At 45.4% G+C, this 24,631-nt stretch overlaps 1 protein-coding gene across 2 annotated transcripts in view; it reads right to left on the bottom strand.

Moving 5' to 3' along the window:
• The window catches only part of LETM1 (leucine zipper and EF-hand containing transmembrane protein 1), a 113,449-nt gene that overhangs the window by 54,038 nt on the left and 34,780 nt on the right, over nt 1-24,631 (bottom strand). For both annotated transcript variants that reach the window (XM_082243756.1, XM_082243757.1), the window contains exons 4-6: nt 23,358-23,501; nt 11,004-11,141; nt 723-926 (exon numbers count right to left, since the gene is read on the bottom strand). In XM_082243756.1, the coding sequence (XP_082099882.1) occupies nt 723-926; nt 11,004-11,141; nt 23,358-23,501 (486 nt within the window). The remainder of the gene's footprint in view (nt 1-722; nt 927-11,003; nt 11,142-23,357; nt 23,502-24,631) is intronic.

Below are 24,631 nucleotides of genomic sequence, written 5' to 3'. Positions count from 1 at the left end.
ACACACTGGTCACTCTGCATTAATGGGGGCACACACACGGTTGCTCTGCATTAATGGGGGCACGCACATGGTCACTCTGCATTAATGGGGGCACGCACATGGTCGCTCTGCATTAATGGGGACACGCTCTGCATTAATAGGGGCACACACATGGTCGCTCTGCATTAATGGGGGCACACACATGGTCGCTCTGCATTAATGGGGACACCCTCTGCATTAATGGGGGCACACACATGGTCGCTCTGCATTAATGGGGGCACGCACATGGTCGCTCTGCATTAATGGGGACACGCTCTGCATTAATGGGGGCACACACATGGTCGCTCTGCATTAATGGGGGCACACACGGTCACTCTGCATTAATGGGGGCACGCACATGGTCGCTCTGCATTAATGGGGGCACGCACATGGTCGCTCTGCATTAATGGGGGCACGCACATGGTCGCTCTGCATTAATGGGGGCATGCACACTGGTTGCTTTTCATTAATGGGGGCACGCACAATGGTCGCTCTGCATTGGATGGGGGCAAGTTTTGGGGAATGCCTTTTTTTGTTGTTGGCGTTCTGTATTTGGAATTTGACGGTCACTTTTCCGGACCTCGGACTGAATGGAAAATTTGTAAGTGGACCTTTCAAGTTTACATTTGAGTACCCCTGATGTAGATGTTGATTTCCAATCACAGAGAATAATGCAGTGCTGTATTCTGAGATAAGTGACTTACCTTGTCATCGGCTTTAATGGATCGCAGCTTCATGGTGAGCTGGAAACGCAAAAAGTTGTTTGTCCCAATAGACTGGAGTTCTAGAAGTTTACACAAAGCTACAAGCTGTGGCCTAGTTAGGTTATCGAGAGTCAGTTCATCCTCAAACAGCTTGGAGAACCGCATAATCTCTTCATTGCTTGGCCTTTCTCCAGAGCTACGGATCTTCAGGAAAAGAAAAAGATATCAAGGTATGTCAGGATAAGGATGTTACAGATAATGTCTGAATGTAGATACAGTTTGCGTTTGTAACATGGCAAGGAGGGAAGAACCTGAGGTCTAGAATGCGGTCATATACAATTTAAGGTCAGCGCCACTCAAAATAGAGATTGTTGTCTTTCATAAAGTTAATCAGCAATCAGGTAGTTAAGTAAATGAAGTGTCCAACCCCATATCATCTGCAATAAGACTTGCATTGAGTATCAAATTTCCATCACCTTCCATAAATTCCTATATAAAGTCTACCTGGGGTTTTCTGCATCTGCGTATCAACAATCCACCCTCCCAAATCTCTTTTAGGTTACAGTAAGAGTAAAACTAAACTTATAACTGGGTTTAGGAGTTCATAATCTGATTTTTTAACTAGGAGTGCTTCCATGACCTATAGCTTTCAGATTATGCAGGTCTAACAAAACAGTAACTTAGTTAGCTCACCTGCATTTGAGCACTGGATCCTTGGTTCAAATACAAACCAGGACTCTACCTGCATGGAGTATGCATGTTCTCCCTGTGCTTCTGTGGGTTTCCCCTTGGAACTCAGCCAAGACAAGCTGGTAGGGTCAATTGGCTCCTGTCTAACTTGGCCATAGTATGTATATGTATGCATGTGAGATAGTGGTCTTAGGAGTGCCATCTCCTTGAGGGCAGGGATTGAGGTGAATGTACAATATGTGAAGCACTGCATAAATTGTCAGCGTGATAAAAATCTCTAATTTATAAAAATAAAAAAAAAGCCTTGCACTGCTTTTCAACTTGAGGGCCTCCATGGCCATGAAAAATACTCATGGGCCCAAAGGAGATAGAGTTGTTGCCGAAGGTGACTTTCCTGTTGCTGTGCACTGTGAAAGCCGGGTACCATTTCTGAGCAGAGCACACAGTGTGGCAGAATGCCTCTCTAACAAGCAAGTCAGCATGGGGGAGCATTCACTGATTGCTACGCCTGGCCACTGTCAAACATTGCCGGAAATAATAACTGTACCACTGATTACATTGCGCTTGGAGTCAGGAAAGCTGAACCCTATATCTCTACTATAGTGTGTGGACTAAAGAGAACTGTGCATAAATCAGCTGAGGGAGGAGGAATGTACGTCAGTTCATAGTGGCACTGTTTTTGACATAACTTTTTTTGGAGTACATTCTAAAATTTTAGGAAAAGTTGACCAGGTCTTCTGCAGATATCAGGAAGAGTACAGTAAGTCAACATGCAATATGACAACTAGAGAATGAAAGCTTCAATCCGATTGTATTCTTCTACAGAAATTAGCCTGTCAGACATTTTTCCTTCATACAGTTCGTGAAGTAAAGGATAAAGATGGCTGCCAAGCAGCCAACTTCGCAATGGCAACTCAGCAATGGCAACTCCCATATTACTGTCCTAACATTTAAAAAAGGATAACCTAAATTTTTAATAAAATACAAAAACATAACCTTTTTCCTGGTAGTTTTTGTTTACAAGCTTAACCACTTCTGGACCGCCCACAGCAGACAGCTGCGATAACCCCAGGATTTTTTTATTCTGCAGGCGGCCCTATTTCACATAAGGGTGGTCCCAGCTGCGGATTCGCCACGGGATCACCCTTACGGTGCAGCGGGAGGTGTCCCCCCCCCCCCCTCCCGGTCGTTTTCTCAGCTTACCGGACCCACCAGGCCCAGTGAAAATGATTTGGTCTGCATGCCCCACAGGCAGGAAGTCGAGTGAGGGCAAGATGGCCCCCACCCGACTCTATGGTCTTGGAAGAGCGGAGCAAATTCAAACGTCATCTCCTAGCAACGCATTTAAAGAGCCAATTCTTTTTCATCATGAAAAAAAAATGACTTTTTTTTTTTTTAGTGTAGATGTGAGGTCTGAGGTCTTTTTGACCCCAGATCTCACAATAGAGGTCCTGTCATGCTTATTTCTATTACAAGGGATGTTTACATTCCTTGTAATAGAAATAAAAATAATCAAAACATTTTTTTTTTAAACTGTAAAAATAAAAAATAGATCAAATAAGAAAAAAAAAAAAAATGTAAGCACCCTGTCCCCGTTAACTCGTGTGCAGAAGCGAACGCATACGCAAGTCCCGTCCACATAGGTTAATGGTGTTCAAACCACACATGTGAGGTATTGGCGCGATCGTTCGAGCAAGAGAAATAATTTAAGCTCTAAATCTCCTCTAACTCTAAGCTGGTAACCTGTAGAAATGTTTAAATTGTCGCATATAGGGATTATTAAGTACCAATGTTTGTCGCCATTCCATGAGCGTGTGCAATTTTGAAGCATGACATGTTGGGTATTTATTTACTCAGCGTAGTATCTTTCACATTATAGAAAAAAATTGGGCTAACTTTACTGTTTTCCTATTTAAGTAAAAAAAGTGAATTTATTCCAAAAAAAATTGCGTTTGGAAGACCGCTGCGCAAATACGGTGTGATAAATATTGCAACAATCTCCATTTTATTCTCTAGGGTCTCTGCTAAAAAAAATATTTATAATGTTTGGGGGTTCCAAGTAATTTTCTAGCAAAAAAAAAAAAACTGATTTGAACTTACCTATAGGTACAACTTCCCGAGGAGGGTTTACTTCCTCTTTAAGTGGTTAAATCAGTGTTTTTTGCAAGAAAATTACTTGGAACCCCCAAACATTATACACTTTTTTTTTTTTAGCAGAGACCCTAGGGAACAAAATGGCAATCTTTGTTTTTTTTTTTTTTGTCACAAAGTATACGCGAAGCGGTTTTTTAAACGCAATGTTTTTGAAAAAAATATGAATTAAAAAAAGAAAAAAAAAAGTCACAATATATACACGCACCAATTTTTTTTTTGTAAAATTTGAAAGATTTTACGCCCAGTAAATAGATATTCTAAAGGTCATGCTTTAAAATTGCAAACGCTCACGGAATGGCCACAAACTACGGTACTTAATCTCCATAGGCAACGTTTTAAAGGTTTAGAGGTTACCTTTTTAGAGTTACAGAGGAGGCGTTCAGGGGCGCGTCTCCTCCCGCTGTTTCGGCAAGTGTTCCAGCGGCTCATGAGCCAGTCAGGTTTCTTTAATGAGAAAACCAGCCGCAAAAAAATAACACAGGGGTTATGGCTATGTTCAGCCATAATCCTGATAAAGCACCTGCAAACCGCAACGTGTACACACTGCTCAATCATATTATTAGAACACTTTAAAAACACATCAGATCTCAATAGGGAAAAAATATGGTGGATATCTACACAGATATGGACTGGGTAATGTGTTGGGAATGAAAGGATGCCACGTCGTTTTATGGAAATAAAAAAATGATCAACAGAGGGCTGAATTCAAAGACACCCTGAAAATCAAAGTGAAAAAATGATGCAGCAGGCTAGTCCATTTTGCTACAATTTAGTTGCAGCAACTCAAAAAAAAATGGTACTCAGTTAGTCGCTTGTATGGCCCCCCATGTGCTTGTATGCATGCCTGACAACATCTGGGCATGCTCCTAATGAGACGATGGATGGTGTCCTGGGGTATTACCTCCCAGATCTGGACCAGGGCACCACTGCGCTCCTGAACAGACTGAGGTGCAACCTGGCAGCATCAGATGGAATGAAACAATGCCCCAGAGAAGTTCTATTGGATTTAGGTCAGGAGAGCGTGGGGGCCGTTCAAAGGTATCAATTCCTTCATCTTCCGGGAACTGGCTGCATACTCTCATCACATGAGGCCAGGCATTGTCATGAACCAGGAGGCACCCAGGACCCACTTCACCATTGTAGGGTCTGACAATGGGTCCAAGGATTTCATCTCAATACCAGTCAGGGTGCCATTGTTTAGCCAGTAGAGGTCTTCGTATCCCTCCATGGATATGCCTCATGCTGAACGATGTTACAGGCAGCATAACTTTCTCCACGGCTTATCCAGACACTTTCACGTCTGTCACATGTGTTCAGGGTGAACATGTTCTCATCTGTGAAAAGCACAGGAGCCAGTGGTGGACCTGACAATTCTGGTGTTCAATGTCAAATGCCAATCAAGTTCAACAGTGCTGGGCATTGAGCACAGGGCCCACTAGGGGACGTCAGAGTCTCAGGCCACCCTCATGATGTCTGTTTCTGATTGTTTGGTTAGAGATATTTACACCAGTGCCCTGCTGGAGGTCATTATGTAGGGCTCTGGCAGTGCTTATCTTGTTCCTCCTTGCACAAAGGAACAGATACTGGTCCTGCTGATGGGTTAAGGATCTTCTACAGCCCTGTCCAGCTATCCTAGAGTAACTGCCTGTCTCCTCCATGCTTTTGAGACTGTGCTGGGAGACACCGCAAACCTTCTGGCAATGGCATGTATTTATGTGCCACCTGGGAGGAGTTGGACTGCCTGTGCAACCTCTATAGGGCCCAGGTATCACCTCATGCTACCAGTAGTGACACTGACCCTGGCCAAACGCAAAACTAGTAAAAAACAGTCAGAAAAGGAGGGAGAAAAAATGTCAGTGGCCTCCACCTGTAAAACCATCCCTGTTTTTGGGGTCGCCTCATTGTTGCCCATCTAGTGCAACTGTTAATTTGATTAACACAAAATCAGCTGAAACCGATTAACAACCCCCTCTGCTACTTAACTGACCAGATCAATATCCCAGGAGTTTAACTGACTTGATGCTATACTCTGATTAAAAAGAGTTACTTTAATTTTTTTGAGCAGTGCATATATACATACACACAGTATCTCACAAAAATTATTACACTCCTCGCATTTTTGTAACTATTTTATACCTTTTAATGTGAAAACACTGAGGAAATGACACTTTGCTACAATGTAAAGTAGTGAGTGTACAGCTTGTATAACAGTGTAAATTTGCTGTCCCCTCAAAATTAATCAACACAGTCAATGTTGAAACCGCTGGCAGCAAAAGTGAGTACACCCCTAAGTGAAAATGTCCCACTTGGGCCCAATTAGCCATTTTTCCTCCCTGGTGTCATGTGACTCGTTAGTGTTACAAGGTCTCAGATGTGAATGGGAAGCAGATGTATTAAATTTGGTGTTCTCGCTCGCACTCTCTCATACTGGTCACTGGAAGTTCAACATGGCACTTCATGGCAAAGAATTCTCGGAGGATGTGAAAAAAAGAATGGTTGCTCTATATAAAGATGGCCTAGGCTATAAGAAGATTGCCAAGACCCTGAAACTGAGCTGCAGCACGGTGGCCAGAAACTGAGCTGCAGCACAGTGGCCAAGACCATACAGCCGTTTAACAGGACAAGTTTCACTTAGAACAGGCCTCGCCATGGTCAACCAAAGATGTTGAGTGCACGTGTTCACATCATATCCAGAGGCTGTCTTTGGTAAATAGACGTATGAGTGTTGCCAGCATTGCTGCAGAGATTGAAAGGGTGAGGGGTCAGCCTGTCAGTGCTCAGACCATACGCCGCAGCACACTGCATCAAATTGGTCTGCATGGCTGTCTTTCAAGAGGGAAGTCTCTTCTAAATGTGATGCATAAGAAAGCCCGCAAACGGTTTGCTTTAGACAAGCAGACAAAGGACATGGATTACTGGAGCCATATCCTGTGGTCTGATGAGACCAAGATATACCTATTTGGTTTAGATGGTGTCAAGCATCTGTGGCGGCATCCAGGTGAGTACAAAGACAAGTGTGTCTTGCCTAGTCAAGCATGGTGGTGGGAGTGTCATGGTCTCAGGCTGCATGAGTGCTGCCAGCACTGGAGAGCTACAGTTCACTGAGGGAACCATAAATGCCAACATGTACTGTGACATACTGAAGCAGAGCATGACCCCCCGCCCCCCCCTCCCTTCAGAGACTGGGCTGCAGGGCAGTATTCCAACATAACGACCCCAAACTCATCTCCAAGATGACCGCTGTCTTGCTAAAGAAGCTGAGGATAAAGGTGATGGACTAGCCAAGCATGTCTCCAGGCCTAAACCCTATTGAGCATCTGTGGAGCATCTTCAAGTGGAAGGTGGAGGAGTGCAAGGTCTCCAACATCCACCAGCTCCGTGATGCCATCATGGAGGAGAGGAAGAGGACTCCAGTGGCAACCTGTGAAGCTCTATTGAACTCCATACCCAAGAGGGTTAAGGCAGTGCTGGAAAATAATGGTGGGCACACAAAATATTGACACTTTGGGCCTAATTTGGACACTTTCACTTAGGGGTGTACTCATTATTGGCTGCGTGTTGAGTTATTTTGAAGGGACAGTAAATTTACACTGTTATACAAGCTGTACACTCACTACTTTACATTGTAGTAAAGTGTCATCTCTTCAGTGTTGTCACATGAAAAGATATAATAAAATACTTTATTTACAAAAAATGTGAGGGGTGTACTCACTCTAGTGAGATACTGCGTGTATTGCAGTCAGCAAGTGGTTTAAGTGAAAAATAAACTGTTTTTAAATTAACAAACATGTTATACTTACTGTTCTATGCAATGGTTTTGCACAGAGCAGCCTCCATTCTCTTTTCAGGTCCACCACCCCACCCCCCCCCCCCCTGCTGAGTGCCCCCATAGCAGAAAAACCTTTGAACAGAGCAGGTAAGTATGATGTGTTTATTTTAAAGAAAAAAAAAAACAAATCAAGTCTTTAGAACCACTTTAAGATCCCTGCCTGGAGCAACCCCAAGTTTTAGCTTTCTGGTGCTGAAACCAAACAATACCTTGGAACCATAGAGAATGGCAGGCCCACCACTGTCACGTTGTGGCCAAGGAGCAAGTGCCTATCCATTTGCAAATAATGTCTCTGAGAATGCCTTCATCTGTGTAGGGTAGTTTGCAGTAATTGGACATACAAAGTCTGGAAATAAATTAACCCTGCTTACAACTGCTTGCTATTGCTGTCAGCTTAGGCATGTTAAGCCCACAGGTCCATTTTAAACAAAATTAGCTTTCTGTACTTTGTGGCTCCTAAAAATATTTTTTAAGCTGAAAGCAAAGAACTTTCAAAATAGCAAGCACTTTCTTTCACAACAAAACGAACAAACAGAATAACCACTTGCCGACTGCCTAACGCCGATCTACGTCGGCAGTCAGCCCCTCACAGGCAAAGTGACGTAGGGCTACGTCACTAGCTTGTGAGGGTCTAGGGAGCGAGCGTGCGCCCCCGGAGGCGCGCTCCCGCGTGGTCACGGACCCCCCCGCGCGTGTGACCAGCGGACCCGATGTCCGCCGGTCACTGTGTCCTTACAGCTCAAGCCACAGCCAATCACAGTAGAAAGCACGCCCCTAGGGACACACACAGCCCCTCCCTTCCAAATAAAGTTAACCCCTTCACAACCAGTGTATTTTTACAGTAACAGTGCATATGTATAGCACTGATTACTGTAGAAATGTCACTGGTAACCCCAAAAGTGTCACAAATGTCAGTCAAGGGTCCGATCTGTCCGCCCCAATGTCGCAGTACTGCAAAAAAAAAAAAAAACGCAGATCGCCGCCATTACGCGTTAAAAAAAAAAAAAAACAACAAAAATGACAAAAATCTTTCCCTTTGTTAGTAAACGGGATAACTTTTGCGCAAACCAATCAAAATACGCTTTTTGCGATTTTTTTTACCAAACATATGTAGCATAAAACAAATTGGCCGAAAATTTTAAAAAATTTTAAATTTTTACTTTTTTTTTGGGGGGAATTTCATATAAAAAAAAATGTGAAAAATATTGTTATTTTTGCAAAATTGACGCTCTTTTTTTGTTTATAGCGCGTGATCAAAAAATCGCACAGGTGATCAAATACCACCAAAAGAAAGCTCTGTTTGTGGGAAAAAAAGGACGTCAAATTCGTTTAGGTACAGCGTCGCACGACCGCGCAATTGTCCGTTAAAGTCACGCAGTGCCGAATCGCAAAATACCCCCTGGTCAGGAAGGGGGTAAAATCTTCCGGGGCTTAAGTGGATAAACAGAAAGCAAGGAAAAAAATGAATGAATAATGCGGTTAGTTTATGTAAGACTTCTTTGAAGCCCAGCCTTCATTGTTGAGTCTACCTGGAAAGAATTCATAATCTTAAGAGGACACAGTGAGTTAAGTTAAGCAGCTCTTATCGTCGCTCCTCACATAATTCTTACAGTGCTCTGTGACCTCTGCTTTACTGAACTAGCAAAGAAATTGGATCCATTGAGACAAGAGTAGGTGGGAAAGGTTTAAAACCTCTATATACCAAGTTGAATAATATAAAAAGACCTGGTCACTCACTTAACTTTAACTTAAAAATGCACATAAAAATCAAGTCTTTTAAATGATTACTTGCAGTGTTTTTCCATTCCATTAAAACAAAAAAAGGTATTCATCTGCAATGTGCATTTGAGTCAATTCCCCAGCACTGTCCCCTCCCTCCTTGTACATCATAGCCCTCTCCTCCTCTTGTCTAATTACTGTCTGTGCTGACCCAGCCTCTCCGCCCCTTACTATTAACTCCCAACATAACCTTTTAGAAGAGGGAGAGAAGTGAAGAGGAATATTATAAAGTGTCCCTTGGGTGAGAGCTTTAGGCCTCATGCACACAGTACCATTTTTACAGCTGCTCCCAGGGGCGTCTTTTTTTTCCCCTGCCTCTAAACTCCCCTGCATGCTAGCCTGTGTGTCCATGCGCACACAGGCTTTTAGCAGTATTTAGTGGCAGAAGCTTTTAGGAAAAGGAAAAGGGGGGAAAAAAAAAAAAAAAAAAACACACCACTACCAGTGCCTCCAGAAGCAGCAGAGTTTGGGCAGAAAAAACTCGATGTTGGTAAAAGCTGCTAAACACGCCCAAAAGCTTGAGAATTTATTCATTTCAATGGCCAGAATAAATGATTTATTCGGGCCAATTGAATGAATGCACGCCCAAGAGCTTGACGCCTGTAAAAGCGCTAAACACTTATAAGTGTCAGGCATTTTTTTCTGCAAAAATGCTGTGGGCTTCTAGGAGAGTTAAATAAATGTCCTGTGTGCATGAGGCCTAAAAGTGCTAATAAAGCTTCAATTTAAAAAACAAAGAATAATAAGAAGTCATACTTACCTGCTCTGTGGAATGGTTTTGCACAGAGCAGCCCAGATTCACTTCTAGAGTCCCCGCTGGTGCTCTTGGCTACTCCTCTTCAGCCAGTCCCCCATAGAAAGACACTTTCTATGGGGGCAATTGTGTAGGTATATTCCCAAGACAGACTCCTATAGACAGACCGGGCAGGGTGGCTCTGCTACCCAAGCCCCCTCCTCCACCTCCATCACAGGATTTGATTGACAGCAGTGGGAGCTTGGGAGCTAAAGACTCCTATTTCTATCAATCTGTCCAGTGAGGAGAGAGAGAGCTGGTGCTCTCATGCACAGTGCAGGATCGAGATTGGGCTAAGTAGAAGTTTTTGCAATAAGGTAAAAAGCCTTAAGGCTTTCTAACCACTTTAAGCCTCCTTGAGCTGCTGACATCATATCCAAGATGCCGGTGCCCAACAGCAGTCTGTCTTTACAAGGAAGGCTTGTAAAATGTATAAAATATGTTAAACACATTCCTATGTGAAGATATTTTCTGAAATGAATGATCTGGCAACAGGCAACTTAACTTGCATGTGTTATACTGATTTACTCTACTTCTTAGTTTTTAATATTGGGAAATAAATACAATTAAATGGACTGCTAATGGTATCTAGGAGACAGCCAATCACATTAGCAAGAAATTACAGTACTGGAGTAGACCTGTACACAACAGAACACTTGCAGTCTTGCCATGCGGACAGAAAAACTATATTTGCACTCTTTGGGAATAGTTTTAGCAGAAAATCAAATGACTGCAGACTGAAATCAGCTGGGTTTTTTTTTTTATAATTAAATTACCAAATGGTTTATAAAGTCATTAAATATGTAATTTAACAAAGGTTGAATTACCCTTTATTATTCAGTTTTACACTGCATATATCTATAAACCTATTACATTCATATATGCAGTATACCTTCACTTCGTCAAAAAAAAAAAAAAAAAAAAAAAAAAGAAACCTGTACTGGCCTGTAACAGCCTCAACACTAGAAAACATTTTCTACTGCAGTTGTGGGGTTTGAAGTATTTCTACTCCTCTCCCCCCATAAAATATTCTTACCTTCTGGAAAAAAGAGGAAAACTCGTTGGTCACATCTCCTTTGGCAGCTTTGTTCCTCAGTGCCATCTCCTCAATAGTATCCTGCAAGAACTTGGCCACTTCCAGCTTCACTCTCAGCTCTTTCTTCAATCTGTCATCCTGAGGGTAAAAACCATCAGTATTAGTACAAAATCCTTCCAACTAATAATGCCTTCATTAAATTTCATTAACCGGGACAGGAAAGCACATGTTCTGGAAAGAAAAAGTAATCGTTGTAATAAAGGCCTCATTTACATGAGGTGTACAAAAGCGTACACATGTGGAGGGCTGTGTTTACTCACAGGTATCCACAGGTGTTCTGTGCATCCCCATGCAGGCAGTCCCATTGTTGTCAATTGGGACACAGCTGCTGCACGGACAGATGCTGCTCCCAATTTGACATCCATACTAGTGAACAGCCCCAAACGCACCCAGGGAGCGTGGTATAGCTTAAAAACAACAGGCACCTTTATATGCCTTCAGTTAAGCCTAAAAAGGTTGATTCGGAAAACCTTTATTGCATACACAAGACCGTAAAAAAAAACTGCAGGCACGACATTTTTGACCAGGGGTTAGAAAATAATGGAATAAAGTCAAAAACTTTCAGCTTTAGATAGATTAGGGAAGCATTATAACCCATCTAGTTCCCATTACTATTTGAGTATCCCAAAAAAAAGGAAAAAGGAATCCCACCAAAAGTGAGGGGACATCTCCCCCCTTTGGCAGTTAATAGTACAGTTCCCATTTAAAGATTTACAGTCACAGTCTAAAAATTTGGAATTCCTCATCACTTTTCTCATTTGGTGACAACAGTCAGGACAAATAGTGAGGCTGAATCTAGCCAACAGAAAAACCAACAGCAGTAAAAACTGGATTTTTGTAAGAACTTACCGTAAAATCCTTTTCTCTTAAGTCCATCGACAGACGAAGCTCTTATGCTTCTTATACCATAGGGTTATGCTGCCCCCTACAGGAGTAGTACTAGGCAATGAAAAATTTCACAGACATGCTTACAGGGGCTGTCCTTTATGGCATAACCCCCCCCCCCCCCCCACACTCTGCCACAAGCCAGGTTTCGTAGCAAGCAGTGAAAAAAAAAAAAAACACAAACCATCCCCATAACAGAGGGATTTCAGAGAAAAAGGATTTTACGGTAAGTTCTTACAAAAATCCAGTTTTCTCCATTGTCTATTGACAGCCCCAGTTCTTATACCACAGGGACGTCCCAAAGCAGTGTAGACATGAGGGGTGGGAAGAACGCAACCAAAAAACAGGTAACGATTTTTCCAAAGGCTAAACTTAGCCAACTGGGTAACAAAGCTCAACCAGGAACAGGAGCTTACCCATAGAGAAAAAAAGATAAACCCCTGAAAGAGAAAAACAAGTCTCTTTAAAAACAGCAGCCTGAAAACCTTGAGGCCAAAGGATGCATCCGAAGATGCAAACAAAAGAGAATTTTGTAAAAGTATGCACGGACGACCAGGTCGCAGCTTTACACACTCGAGTAACAGTGGCCAGATGATAAAAAGCCCAAGAGGCACTCAGCGCTCTGGTAGGACACGTTGTCACAGGGAAAGGAGGAACCTGACCCTTCAATAAATAAGCCTGTATAACCGTCTGCCTAATCCATCTGGATATAGCCGCAGCAGATGCAGCCAAACCCTTACAAGATCCCTCAGCAAGGACAAAAAGTCTGATTTCCTAAAGGACTCCGTGGCCGACCGGTAAACCCTGATCGCCTGAACCACATCCAGAGAGTGCAAGGCAATTTCCTTGGGATGCTTAGACTTCGGACAGAGTGAAGACAAAACAATGTCTTCATTTAAATGGAAATCAGACACCAGCTTAGGGAGAAAAGACGGATTAGGTCAGAGTACCACTTTATTTCTGTGGACGACCAAATAAGGCGGACAAGAAAGCGCCGCCAACTCAGATACTTTGCTGGCAGAAGTAATAGCCTCCAAAAAGGCAACCTTCTAAGATAAAGGGCAGAGATATGTCCTTCATATTCTCAAAGGGAGGCTTTTGAAGAATTGACAAAACCAAAGTCAATTCCCACTGAGGCAAGGGGGATCTTCTCGGAGGAGCCATATGACGCACTCCTTGAATAAAGGTGCGAATTAAGGTATTAGCAGCTAATGGGCATTGCATTTCTGCAAGAAAGCCAAGATCCTAGCCCAACAAAAAAAGGCAAGGGTGCAATATTTGCGATTCACACCATGAAATATACAACTGCCACATGCGATGATAAATCTTTCTGGAAGTCGCTTTTCTAGCCCTCAGCAGGGTAGATATCACAGACTCAAGGAGATCTCCATCTTTCAGCACCTGCCCTTCAACAGCCATGCCGTTAAAGCCAGCGACCATAAAGCAGGATGGAAGATCGGCCCCTGAGACAGCAGGACTTCTGGCAGAGGCAACCGCCAAGGTGGCTCGATGACCATCTTTACTAGGTCTGCGCACCAAGACCGACGAGGCCAGTCTAGAGCCTCCAGAATCACAGTAACATTTTCTACCGCCAACCTGTGGAGAAACCTTAACAAATGTATCGGAAGAAAGGCATAAATCAGCCGATACTGGCTCCAAGGAGCTACCAATGCGTCTGTTGCATCGGCCATAGGTTCGTGGCCAGAGCTCGAGACCCTTTTTCTTTAGTCGAGCCGCAAACAAGTCCAACGGACACACAGGAGACAAAATACCTCCGATTGGAGTGACCCCTCCTGGGCTGGCCGGGCACCATTTGTGCCCCCTTGATGACTGATGTAGGCCACAGCATTGACCGATTGGATCTGAATCGGGAGACTGCGCAGCCGATTTGTCCAATAGATCAGACAAAGCTTGATTGCTCGGAGTTCCAGAACATTGATTGGTAAAGAAGACTCCTCTGTTGACCAGACTCCCTGGGCACAGAGGTTGTCCGGCACTCCGCCCCAGCCCGACAGGCTGGCATCCGTGGTGACCACTGTCCACAGCAGCGGTAGAAAGGACTGAAGCCACCAATAGAGCGTTGACCTCGTGAGTCGGCTCAAACTTATCTGTCTAAGGACTGTGGATCCTTGTTCCACTTGATAAGGATCTCCTTTTGCAGAGGCCTGGAATGAAACTGAGCGACTGGGGCCGCCTCGAAAGTAGACACCATCAGACCCAGGGCTTTCATGCATGTCTGTAGAAAAAAGAAAATCGCTTTGCAGCAGCAACCGGATCCCTCCCTTCAACTTCAAAAGTTTGTCTCCGGGAAGACAGACCCTTGCCAGTGGGTCAGTGCAGATTTTTTGAAGTTGATAGTCCACCCGAACTCTTGAAGGGTCTGAACCGTGATCGACAGATCGCCCAACAAGGCTGGGTGAGAATTTGCTCTCAACAGGAGATCGTCCAGATATCCTAGGATTGCAATCCCTCTTTGATCTTTGATATCGATGGAGGCTAGAAAATCCCCCCGATTTAAAGACGCTACTACCGACCGAATGGATTCCATCCAAAACTTCTGCACCCGCACAAAGCGGTTGAGAGACTTGCGGTCCAAAATAGGACGCACCTTGCCCTCTTTCCTGGGCACCGTGAACAGGTTTAAATAAAAACTTCAAAATCGTTCCTGGATTTTGGAACCGACACAATCACTCCTTGTGCTAGGAGGCCCCGCACTGCCTCCCTGAGATCCTGCAAGCTATCTGGAGACAGACGAAGATTTGAGGGAAAGAATCTGTCTGCTGGCCGAGACCGAAATTCGATCTTGTACCCTGAACGAATCGGTTTGTGAACCCATTTGTCCTGGATCAAGGACATCCAGGGTTCCTGAAAGAAATCGCAGACGTTCCCCCACCCCAGAAACTGGTGAGGGCGCCGCCTTCATGCAGAAGAGGATTTGTCTGCCAAACCGGATTGACTGGTCTTGGGCTTACTCAACCAAGCCTTTTTTGCTCCCTCCAGAGGCCCTGAACGGTTTACCTTTCTCTTGTGCCCGAGGCATGAAAAAGCCAGCTATGAACCATGAAAGGGGACCCCCGCCAACCACGGGACACCTTGCCTTTGGAGGATTGGGGGAAAAAAAAGTGCTCTTACCCCCAGTTAAGCCTTATATCAACTCATCCAAGGAATCTCCAAACAAATGCTCACCCAGAAAGGGGAGATATGTTATGGCCTTCTTAGAAACCTGGTCAGCCGACCAGCTCTAAAGCCACACCATGAGGTTTATGGCAATCCCTACCGCTGACACTCTGGCAACCAGAGTGATGTGTGGACACATCACACAGAAACACCAGGGCCTGGTCCGTAAGTACAATCAAGGTCAGGGGAACTCAGTGTTCAAGTTACCCCCTAAGAACTTTAACCCATTCCATTACCATCTGTGAAACCAGAAGGGACAAAAAGATCGGTTTTAGTACTGAATCCGCCAAAACATGAAGGTGGTGGGAAAAGGCATTCCACCCGTCTGTCCACCGGGTCCTTGAAGGTCGGGGAATCTTCCACGGGTACCACAGTAGATTTGTTAAACCTGGAAACAGGGTGGTCCACCCTAGGTGGCACCATCCAGCGGTTCGAAACCGAGTCCGCAAAGGGATAACAGCATTTAAAGCGCTTTGGCACCACCAGCACGTGCTTAATGCATGGCCATTGTTCATTCACAATATCGTGACATTCCTCGGAACAAGGAAACACTGGACCCGATCTCTGGGCCTTGTGGGAGCCAAAAACCACCCCCATTCCTGACTGTGTAGGCTAAGTCAAATGTAATTTTCCCTCACTGAACAAATCAGTGCTTCCACCATAGCGTGTTCCCACGCTTCAGCTGAGGACGACAGGTCCTCTTCGCCATCCGAATACAAGGACAGGGATCCCTCAGGGAGGGGGTTGTCCATGGCGACCATAGCAGTCTCTGAGTCAGAAGACAGAGAAGACAGCAGCTGTTTTTGGCTATCAATTTGTTTTATGACAAGATCAACCTTTGATGCCAGACTTTCCAATGCTGCAGAAAGACACTATGGACTGCGAGTCAGACGTACTGGCAATCGCACTGAAGGGATCTGATGGAGAATTTACCGCCTGGGACTCCATTTTGCAATGTTACAAAAAAAAGTGCACAGCCCATTTAAAATTCGCGATCGCAGGCCGCACCGCCCGATCGCGCTGTACACTGAGTTACCCTTTAAACAACGGCAGGTAGAGTGCGCAGGAAATGCCTAGAAACGACCCCCAATACTGTACCACCTCACAGAGGAACCAGCAACATCTGCAGCATGGATAACTGAGCACAGAAAGCGATGTTGCAGGAAGTGACATCAATCCACAAGAGGCCGTACTGCATGTGTAGCTCCAGGCTACAACAAAATGGCGCCAATGCAATGTATAGGAAGCCCAGGGAAAAAATTGATTTTTGTAAAATCTTACCGTAAAATACTTTTCTCTTAAGCTCATTGACAGACGCAGTCCTCTTGATTAATATCAAATCGTGTTATACTGCCCTCTACAGGAGTAGGACACTAGGCAGAAGGAAAACGTTCTGGCCACACCTTAGGGGCAGTCCCAGAGGGTATATCCTCTCTCTCCCTGCTACAGGATGTCAGTTATGTCACAAAGCAGTGTCAGAGAATTTAACCCAACACAAAAGTAGAGGGGCGGGTACTGCGTCTGTCAATGAGCTTAAGAGAAAAGGATTTTACGGTAAGATTTTACAAAAATCCATTTTTCTCTGTCGCTCATTGACAGACACAGTCCTCTTGATTAAAATCAAATCGGGACGTCCCAAAGCAGTGCCACAAATGAGGGGTGGGATAACAGAAATCAAAATTTAAATCCAGAAGGCCCAACCGGTGCCGACTAGAAGTCTTAAAGGCTCATCAAACCAAAGGATGAGACTCAACTGAAAATCCAACAGAAAAAAACCCTCGAGGTAGACCAACGGTCTCTTCAAATTGCGGCCTGCAAAACCTTGCGGCCAAAAGAGGCATCCGCCGATGCCATCAGATCAACTTTATAAAATTTTGTAAAGGTATGAACTGACGACCAGGTAGCCGCCTTGCAAACCTGGACCACTGACGCCTGATGGCGGAAGGCCCAGGAAGCACTAAGCGCCCGAGTGGAGTGCGCCTTAACAGGGAACGGAGGAATCCGACCCTTAATAGAATAAGCCTGTACCACCGTCTGTGCCGCACCCCCTGGATGAAATTCCGCACCAAGGAATGGGTAGCCAAAGGTTTCTGGAAGAAGATTGCTAACGCTGAAACCTGACCCTTGATAGTACTCAAGGCCAGCTTCTGCTCAACTCCTTGTTGCAGAAAAGCCAAGATTCGGGTCACCGAATAGGCCCGTGGAGGAAATCCAAAGGATTCACACCACGCAATATAAGACCTCCATGTGTGATGATAGACTTTTCTAGAAGTCGCTTTCCTTGCTTTAATTAAAGTAGGAATAACTGAAGTTGACAATCCCTTGTCCTTCAGCACCCGAGTCTCAATAGCCAGGCCGTTAAAGCCAGCGATTGTAAAGCAGGATGGAAGATCGGTCCCTGAGACCGCAGATCCTCCCTGAGAGGAAGTCTCTAGGGAGCGTCCGCGACCAGCCTGACGAAGTCGGCGTACTCGGCTTGAAGAGGTCAGTCTGGAAATACCAGGATAACTGGAATTCCTTCCACCTCTATCCTGCGAAGAAGCTTCAGCAGCAACTTGAGAGGAGGGAAGACATACAGTAGCTGATACTGTCCCCACGCGTCTGCTGTGTTCGTTCGCGGATCTCGGGAGCGGGTTACAAAACTCCGCGCCTTCCTGTTGAGCCGAGTTGCCAACAGAACCACCTCCAGGGTGCCCCAATGAAGGCACCGCTGGTGAAATATCTCTGGATGAAAATCCAGAATCTAACGGCTGACCTAATCTGTCAGCCAATTTTCCACCCCCGGAGTGCATACTGCAGGGAGAGCCGGAACAAACCGTTCCGCCCAATGAATAATGCTGGCCACCTCTATGGCCGCCAGGGCACTCTTGGTGCCCCCTTGGTGGTTGACATAAGCCACGGCCGTGGCCTTGTCCAACTGAGTCCAAACCGGGTTGCCCTGAAGCTACTTGGTCCAGCGAATCAGACAAAGTCTGATCGCTCTCAGTTCCAATACATTTATCGGTAACTTGGATTCTGTCGGAAGAAATGACTTCCCCTGGCTGAGCATCGGAGACCGAAGCTACCAGACCAGAGACTCTCTGGTCCGCTCGCTCAATCGGATCCGATTGTCCAGAGAATCGGGATTCCGATTTAATCTGAAAAGAATCTCCTTTTGTGATCTTTCGCAAAAGTGAAGAAAACGTTCTGCTCAAGGAGCGGGAACTGCCGCTCCCTGTTGCATCAAGTCTATTACTGCTCCCCGCAAAGCTTTTAAGCGATCCGGGGAGAGTCGAATATTGGAAGGGAAGAATCACACCGGTAGAAGTGATTGAAACTTGATTTTGTATCCCGACCGCATGACCTCGCAAACCCCTTTGTCCGGGATTCTGGAAAGCCATGGATCCGGAAACCGGTGAAGACGTCCCCCCAACCCAGAGATGGGTGGGGCGCACCTTCCGGCTGTCTTATCTTCAGGTTTGGCTGAGTCGGGCTTTTGTTTTCCCGACCAGCGCCCTCTGAAACCCCCTGAAGGGGCTTTGGAGGACTTCCCCTTATCTCCCGCCCCAGCGGAGCGAACAAACTTTTTATGAGCGGAAAAGGAAGGTCCTCGCCTGTTACGAGGTCCTTTACCTTTAGCTGTCTGTGGTAAAAAAGTATAAGGGGAGAATAGAAGAAGTGATTGGCGCTGCCTAGTGGGGTATTCGGGAAATCAATTTGTGGTTGCGTCACTCCTAAGTTGAATTTTATATGAAATATGTGCAAAATAGAACTGTAATAAAAATTTGTGTAATAAAAGCTACATTAAGACCTATGTGTATCCTTATAAGAACATAACATAAGGACCCCTACGCTAAGTAAAATCAAAAGGTCACGAGTGGTGGTCTATGTGCCAAAACAAGATGATGTACACAAAAAAATATATAATAATAAGGAACTATTGCAATGGAATACAACAAATAAATACAATACGTGCAATTAATAAATATAAAGTGCAGGAGTGCAATAGTGAATATTGGAAGTGGAGTGATGAATGAATAAATAAATATCTCATATAATAGCAACCATAAATTCACAAGCAATAAATATAACAATAATAAATATAAGTGAAAAAAAAAAAATATATATCTGCCAGTAAATAAGTGCAAGGTGGAAAAATTATATTATAACTGTGCAAAACCGGCAGCAAAAAATGGGGTGTCTCTGTAGGAGATCATACAAAGCAATCCCAGAACATGTGCATTCACAGTGGGTTAAAAGATCCGAAAAAGAGATTATATATATATATATATATATATATATATATATATATATATATATATATATATATATATATATATATATATATATAGTCCATATATGGTGGTTCAAGTGCTCTTTTCTCTATGGGGTCCTGCGCTTACCAGATTCCTTTACCCCTACAGGGGTAACCAGCAGGTCGATATTTAGGGATCGCTCCCATACACTGGCAACCTGGACGTCCCTAGTACTCGATCTCACTCCGTTATGGATAATATGATGTCCGCTCAATAGATACAGAAAGATTCCAGTACAGTACCCGGGTATGAAGAAGAGAAGGGAAAGGAGCCTCCGATAGTGTATTATCGTTTAAAATTAGCTTAATTTCAATCAAAAAGACATGTACTCACATAGTCATAGAACCTAAAATGCATCCGTCTGGCATAGGAGCCGCAACCTCCTCTCTCGCGGTGCGCACCTGGAAGTGGCGTGCGTCTCAACCGCCGGATGTGCGTTCCGAGCCTCAGTCTTGATTTAACAACCTCTTCAGGGGGAAAGAGGCAAACTTCCTTCAAGCTGCCTCTGCTGTGTGCTGTGATGCTCTGTGAAGTCTCCCGCTCTCTCTCTCCCACGAAAAAAAGTGCTCTTACCCCCAGTGAGATCCTTTATAATCTCATCCAATGTGGCTCCAAACAGGCGATCCCCCTTAAAGGGAAGATTAGCCAAAGTCTTTTTGGAACCTTGATCAGCCGACCAGCACTTTAACCATAAACACGCGTCTGAGGACCACTGCTGAAACAGATGCACGCCCTAGCAAGGGAGTGGCATCCAGGGCGGTGTCACAGATGTACTGTAGCCCCTGTATAATCTGCTCCAGCAAATCTGATACTGCTGGGGGGGATACTTCTCCCCTTTATGTCACGGCGTAACAATTTGGTCCATTCTGTCAATGTTTGTGAAACTAAACCAATGGCAATCACTGGCCTAAATGTTGACCCTATCAGGGAAAAAAATGGAGCGAGATTCGGCTTCCACTTTTCGATTCACCGGATCCCTAAAGGATGGAGCGTCCTCCAACGGGATAACAGTGGCTTTATTTAGTCTGGAAATTGGTGGGTCCACCACTGGTGGTACCGTCCATTTCTTAAGGAGGGATTCCTCAAACGGATAGCGACTAGCAATGCGTTTGGAAATAGCAGGGGTTCGTTTTGGATGATCCCATTCCTCCTTAATTAGGTTACCAAAACATTTGGGCAAGGGAAAAACCTTCACCATTTTGGTAGGCTTGCTGGTACCAAAGGGAATCTCAGTGTCATCTACCTCTGCCGGTGTAACCTCAAGACTTAAGGTTTCCCGGACAGACATGACTAGTGCGTTCACTAACGCTTCTTCTTGCACTATGGCGGAGGCAGAAACGTCCTCCTCACTATCTGAGGAGACCGTACCCGAGACAGCAGCCCCAGCAGAGGGACCTGCAGCTGCAGTGACCAGCTCAGAATCCGTATCTGAAGTATCAGATGAAATAGGGGTAGGCGGGGGTCGCTTCCTCGACCCCCGTCCCTGACAGGCTACCTCCACCCGGGATACCAAAGACTCCAAAACTGCTGATAATGCATCAATCACTGCTGATAATGCATCAAACACAAGTGGGGCACTGGAGGGTCCTGCGGCCACCTCGAGGGGATCAGGTGGGGATACATGTGTGGCAGGGCCCATAATTATACAAGACACTTGCCAGCAAACAAAAAAAATAATTTCAAAGAAAAAAACTTATTTCTTTTACTCACTAACGCTAGCTAGTGCCAGGGGGATCCTCCTGGTGAACTACAAGCGACAGCCGGCTGACCTTTCTCACTGAATATAGATCCTTACGGCACAGGCATCGGCCTGTATTGCACCTTATGTATCAGGTAAGCCCTCTTACATGGCCATCCTAATAGAAATGCCAGCCACTGACTACAGTCATGATCCCTTACAGTGCAGTGCCCCTCATACAGTAACCGATTGTCAGCTCCCAAACCAAGCCCTTCTGGTTCCTTTTCACTAAATCACCCCCAAGAGGCGGATCTGTGACACCTATTATAGGATAGAGGGGGGGGGGGATCCAGGATTCCGGTCATCCCAGGGAGGGGCCCGCGTCCACCCACAAACCCAGGAGGGGGGAGAGGGGGAACATTTTACTCACCATACCGGAACCTGCGGGCGCCAACTCCTGACAGAACCCCTCTCCACCGAGGTGGGGGGCTGTCGACCAATACGGACGCCGTGACTCAGTTTCCAACTGGTCGTCGGCGTCCAGGGGAGACGTTTAACTCGCAGGGTCAGTCCCCGTCCAGTGGGACTATGTCGCGGCCGACCCAGCGCGGAGCTAGGGCCTGCACGCGCTCGTAGGCTGACTGGGGTGACCACTGGATCCTAACATCCAGCCCGTCGCCCAGTCTCAGCATACTTGCTTGAAGATCTCACAGGAACAATTGGAGAAGAAAGCTGCCTAAAAAAAAATTTCTAAAAAAAAAAAAAAATCTTGCCAGGACCAAAGATCCCAGCAAGGAACTTGGGTCCTTACTCCTAACTAGACAGAAAAAAAAATGACATCCTGTAGCAGGGAGAGAGAGGATATACCCTCTGGGACTGCCCCTAAGGTGTGGCCAGAACGTTTTCCTTCTGCCTAGTGTCCTACTCCTGTAGAGGGCAGTATAACCCGATTTGATATTAATCAAGAGGACTGCGTCTGTCAATGAGCGACAGAGAAATGGCCACATCACCTCACACACAGGGAGCTGATGCCCACACCTAAGATTGCGGCCAAACGCTGCCATGCGGTCAGGACCCAGATACAAGGTCACACCAGGGATCTACCTAAAAAGACCCCAAAGGATGAAAGGTACCACTGTACACCCCCCTCCCCCTCGGGCGGCAGGCGCCGAATATAGCGCCCCCATGCGGGAGCAGGGAGGGCAGGGACGGAATCCTCATAGGCCAGGGGGATCTTTTAGGAAAACGGGTCCTATTATCCCCAGGAGTGGCCCACATTACCCTCCCAGAGGCCATTAGGGACATGGGGGGGCTCAGTTTACTCAACATACCATGGACCAGGTGGGCTCCGCTCTGGACAGACCACCTCCCACCCTTAGTGGGGGTGCTGCCAGCCGAGGGGTACGCTGCGAATCACAAAGGGTTCCAGGTCGATGTGTCCCAGCGAGGCATCCACTCGCAGGCTCGTCCCTGTCCACAGGGGCTCTGTCGTGGCGAGGCCTAGTGCGGGACTATAACCTGCTCACGCTCGGCGGCCAGGCTGAGAGATCGTAAGGATCTATATTATCCAGTGAGAAAGGTCAGCCGGCTGTCGCTTGTAGTTCACCAGGAGGATCCCCCTGGCACTAGCTAGCGTTAGTGAGTAAAAGAAATAAACAGAAAAAATCTTAAATGAACAAAAAAAACTCGAGACTCAAGTCCCAGCAGGAAACCTAGGTCCTACTCCTTCACTAGGCAGCAAGAAACTTGATTGTGGCAGAGTGTGTGGGGTTATGCCGTGAAGAACAGCCCCTGTAGGCGTGTCAGTGAAATCTTTCACTTCCTAGTACTCCTCCTGTAGGGGGTAGCATAACCCAATGGTATAAGAAGCATAAGAGCTGCATCTGTCAATGGACGATAGAAAAAAACCTAAATCCGATTAAATCCGACGGATGGCGAACGGATCGTCTTAAGCGGATCTTGTCGATAACAGGCGGCTGTCAGCGGAAACATCTCCAACAGGAGGGAGGGCCAGGAGCACAGAAGAGGGACCCAAGAAGAGGAGCATCTGGGCTGCTCGGTGCAAAACCATTTCACAGAGCAGATAAGTATGATAGGTTTGTTATTTTTAACATAAAAAAAAAGGGAGAGACTTTACAATCACTTTAATGACTTTATCCAATATTTTTCATATCAAAAGCCTCAAGAAAAGATGCTGCAGAAGACACAGGTCGGGCCGGAATAGATGATAAATGGATAACTATACAGGTTCTATCTCACCTTCTTAGAAGTGGTCTCAAATGTGGAAGGCAGCATCTGTGGAAACAGCTTCAGTGCAACTGGCAGAAGAAACTCCATGAAGGGGACAATGACGAAAACAAGGAAAGGGACCAGTCGGAAGAGGTCAGCGCATATCCTCAGGAACTGTAAGACATGAGCAACATTACAGAGAGCCACAAGTCTGACAATAATAAAAGAAAATGGCTTCACTTTATATTGCATCATTCCTCATTATTATATCACTTGGTGCTTTCAGCTTGCCTGTGGACTTCTAAATTTGTAGAATGGCAAATCAACTGGTTTGCTTTAATAACCCCTCCCCAGCAGCAAACCCATACCTTTCCTTAACTTCCTCTGCCATTCCATGCAGCACCCAGGGGTAGAGATAATTCCAAATATGGAGTACAGTGAATCTGGAAAATATTCACAGCACTTCACTTTTTCCACATTTTGTTGTTACAGCCTTATTTCAAAATGGATGAAATTCATTATTTTCCTCAAAATTCTACAAACAATACTCCATAATGACAATGTGAAAGAAGTTTTTTTGAAATCTTTGCAAATTTATTAAAAATAAAAAAAATCCCATGTACCCAAGTATTCACAGCCTTTGCTCAATACTTTGTTGAAGCACCTTTGGCACCAATAACAGCCTCAAGTCTAAGTATGATGCTACAAGTTCGGCATACCTATTTTTGGGCAGTTTCTCCCATTCATCTTTACAGGACTGCTCCAGCGCCATCAGGTTGGATGAGGAGCGTCAGTGCACGGCCATTTTCAGATCTCCCTAGAGATGTTCTAGCAGGTTCATAACTGGGCACTGCCTGGGCCACTCAAGGACATTCAGAGTTGACCTTTAGCCAATCCTTCACTATCCTGACTGTGTGCTTAGGGTCGTTGTCCTGTTGGAAGATGAATCTTCGCCCCAGTCTGAGGTCCAGAGAGCTCTGGAGCAGGTTATTATCATCAACGATGTCTGTACATTGCTGCATTAAGCTTTCCCTTGATCCTAACTAGTCTCCCAATTCCTGCCGCAAGAAAAACATCCCCACAGCATGATGCTGCCACCATTGTGCTTCACTGTAGGGATGGTATCGGCCAGGTGATGAGCGGTGCCTGGTTTCCTCCAGACATGACGCTTGCCAATCAGGTTAAAGCGTTCAATCTTTGTTTCATTTGACCAGAGAATTTTTTCATTGTCCGAGAGTCCTTCAGGTGCCTTTTGGCAAACTCCAGGCAGGCTGTCATGTGCCTTTTAGGCTCCGTTTCCACTG

Source organism: Pelophylax lessonae (genome assembly GCF_965119305.1).
Source record: "Pelophylax lessonae genome assembly, chromosome: 1".
Lineage (NCBI taxonomy): Eukaryota > Metazoa > Chordata > Amphibia > Anura > Ranidae > Pelophylax > Pelophylax lessonae.
Note: the sequence above shows the minus strand (reverse complement) of the source record. Positions and strands in the feature narration are given on the sequence as shown.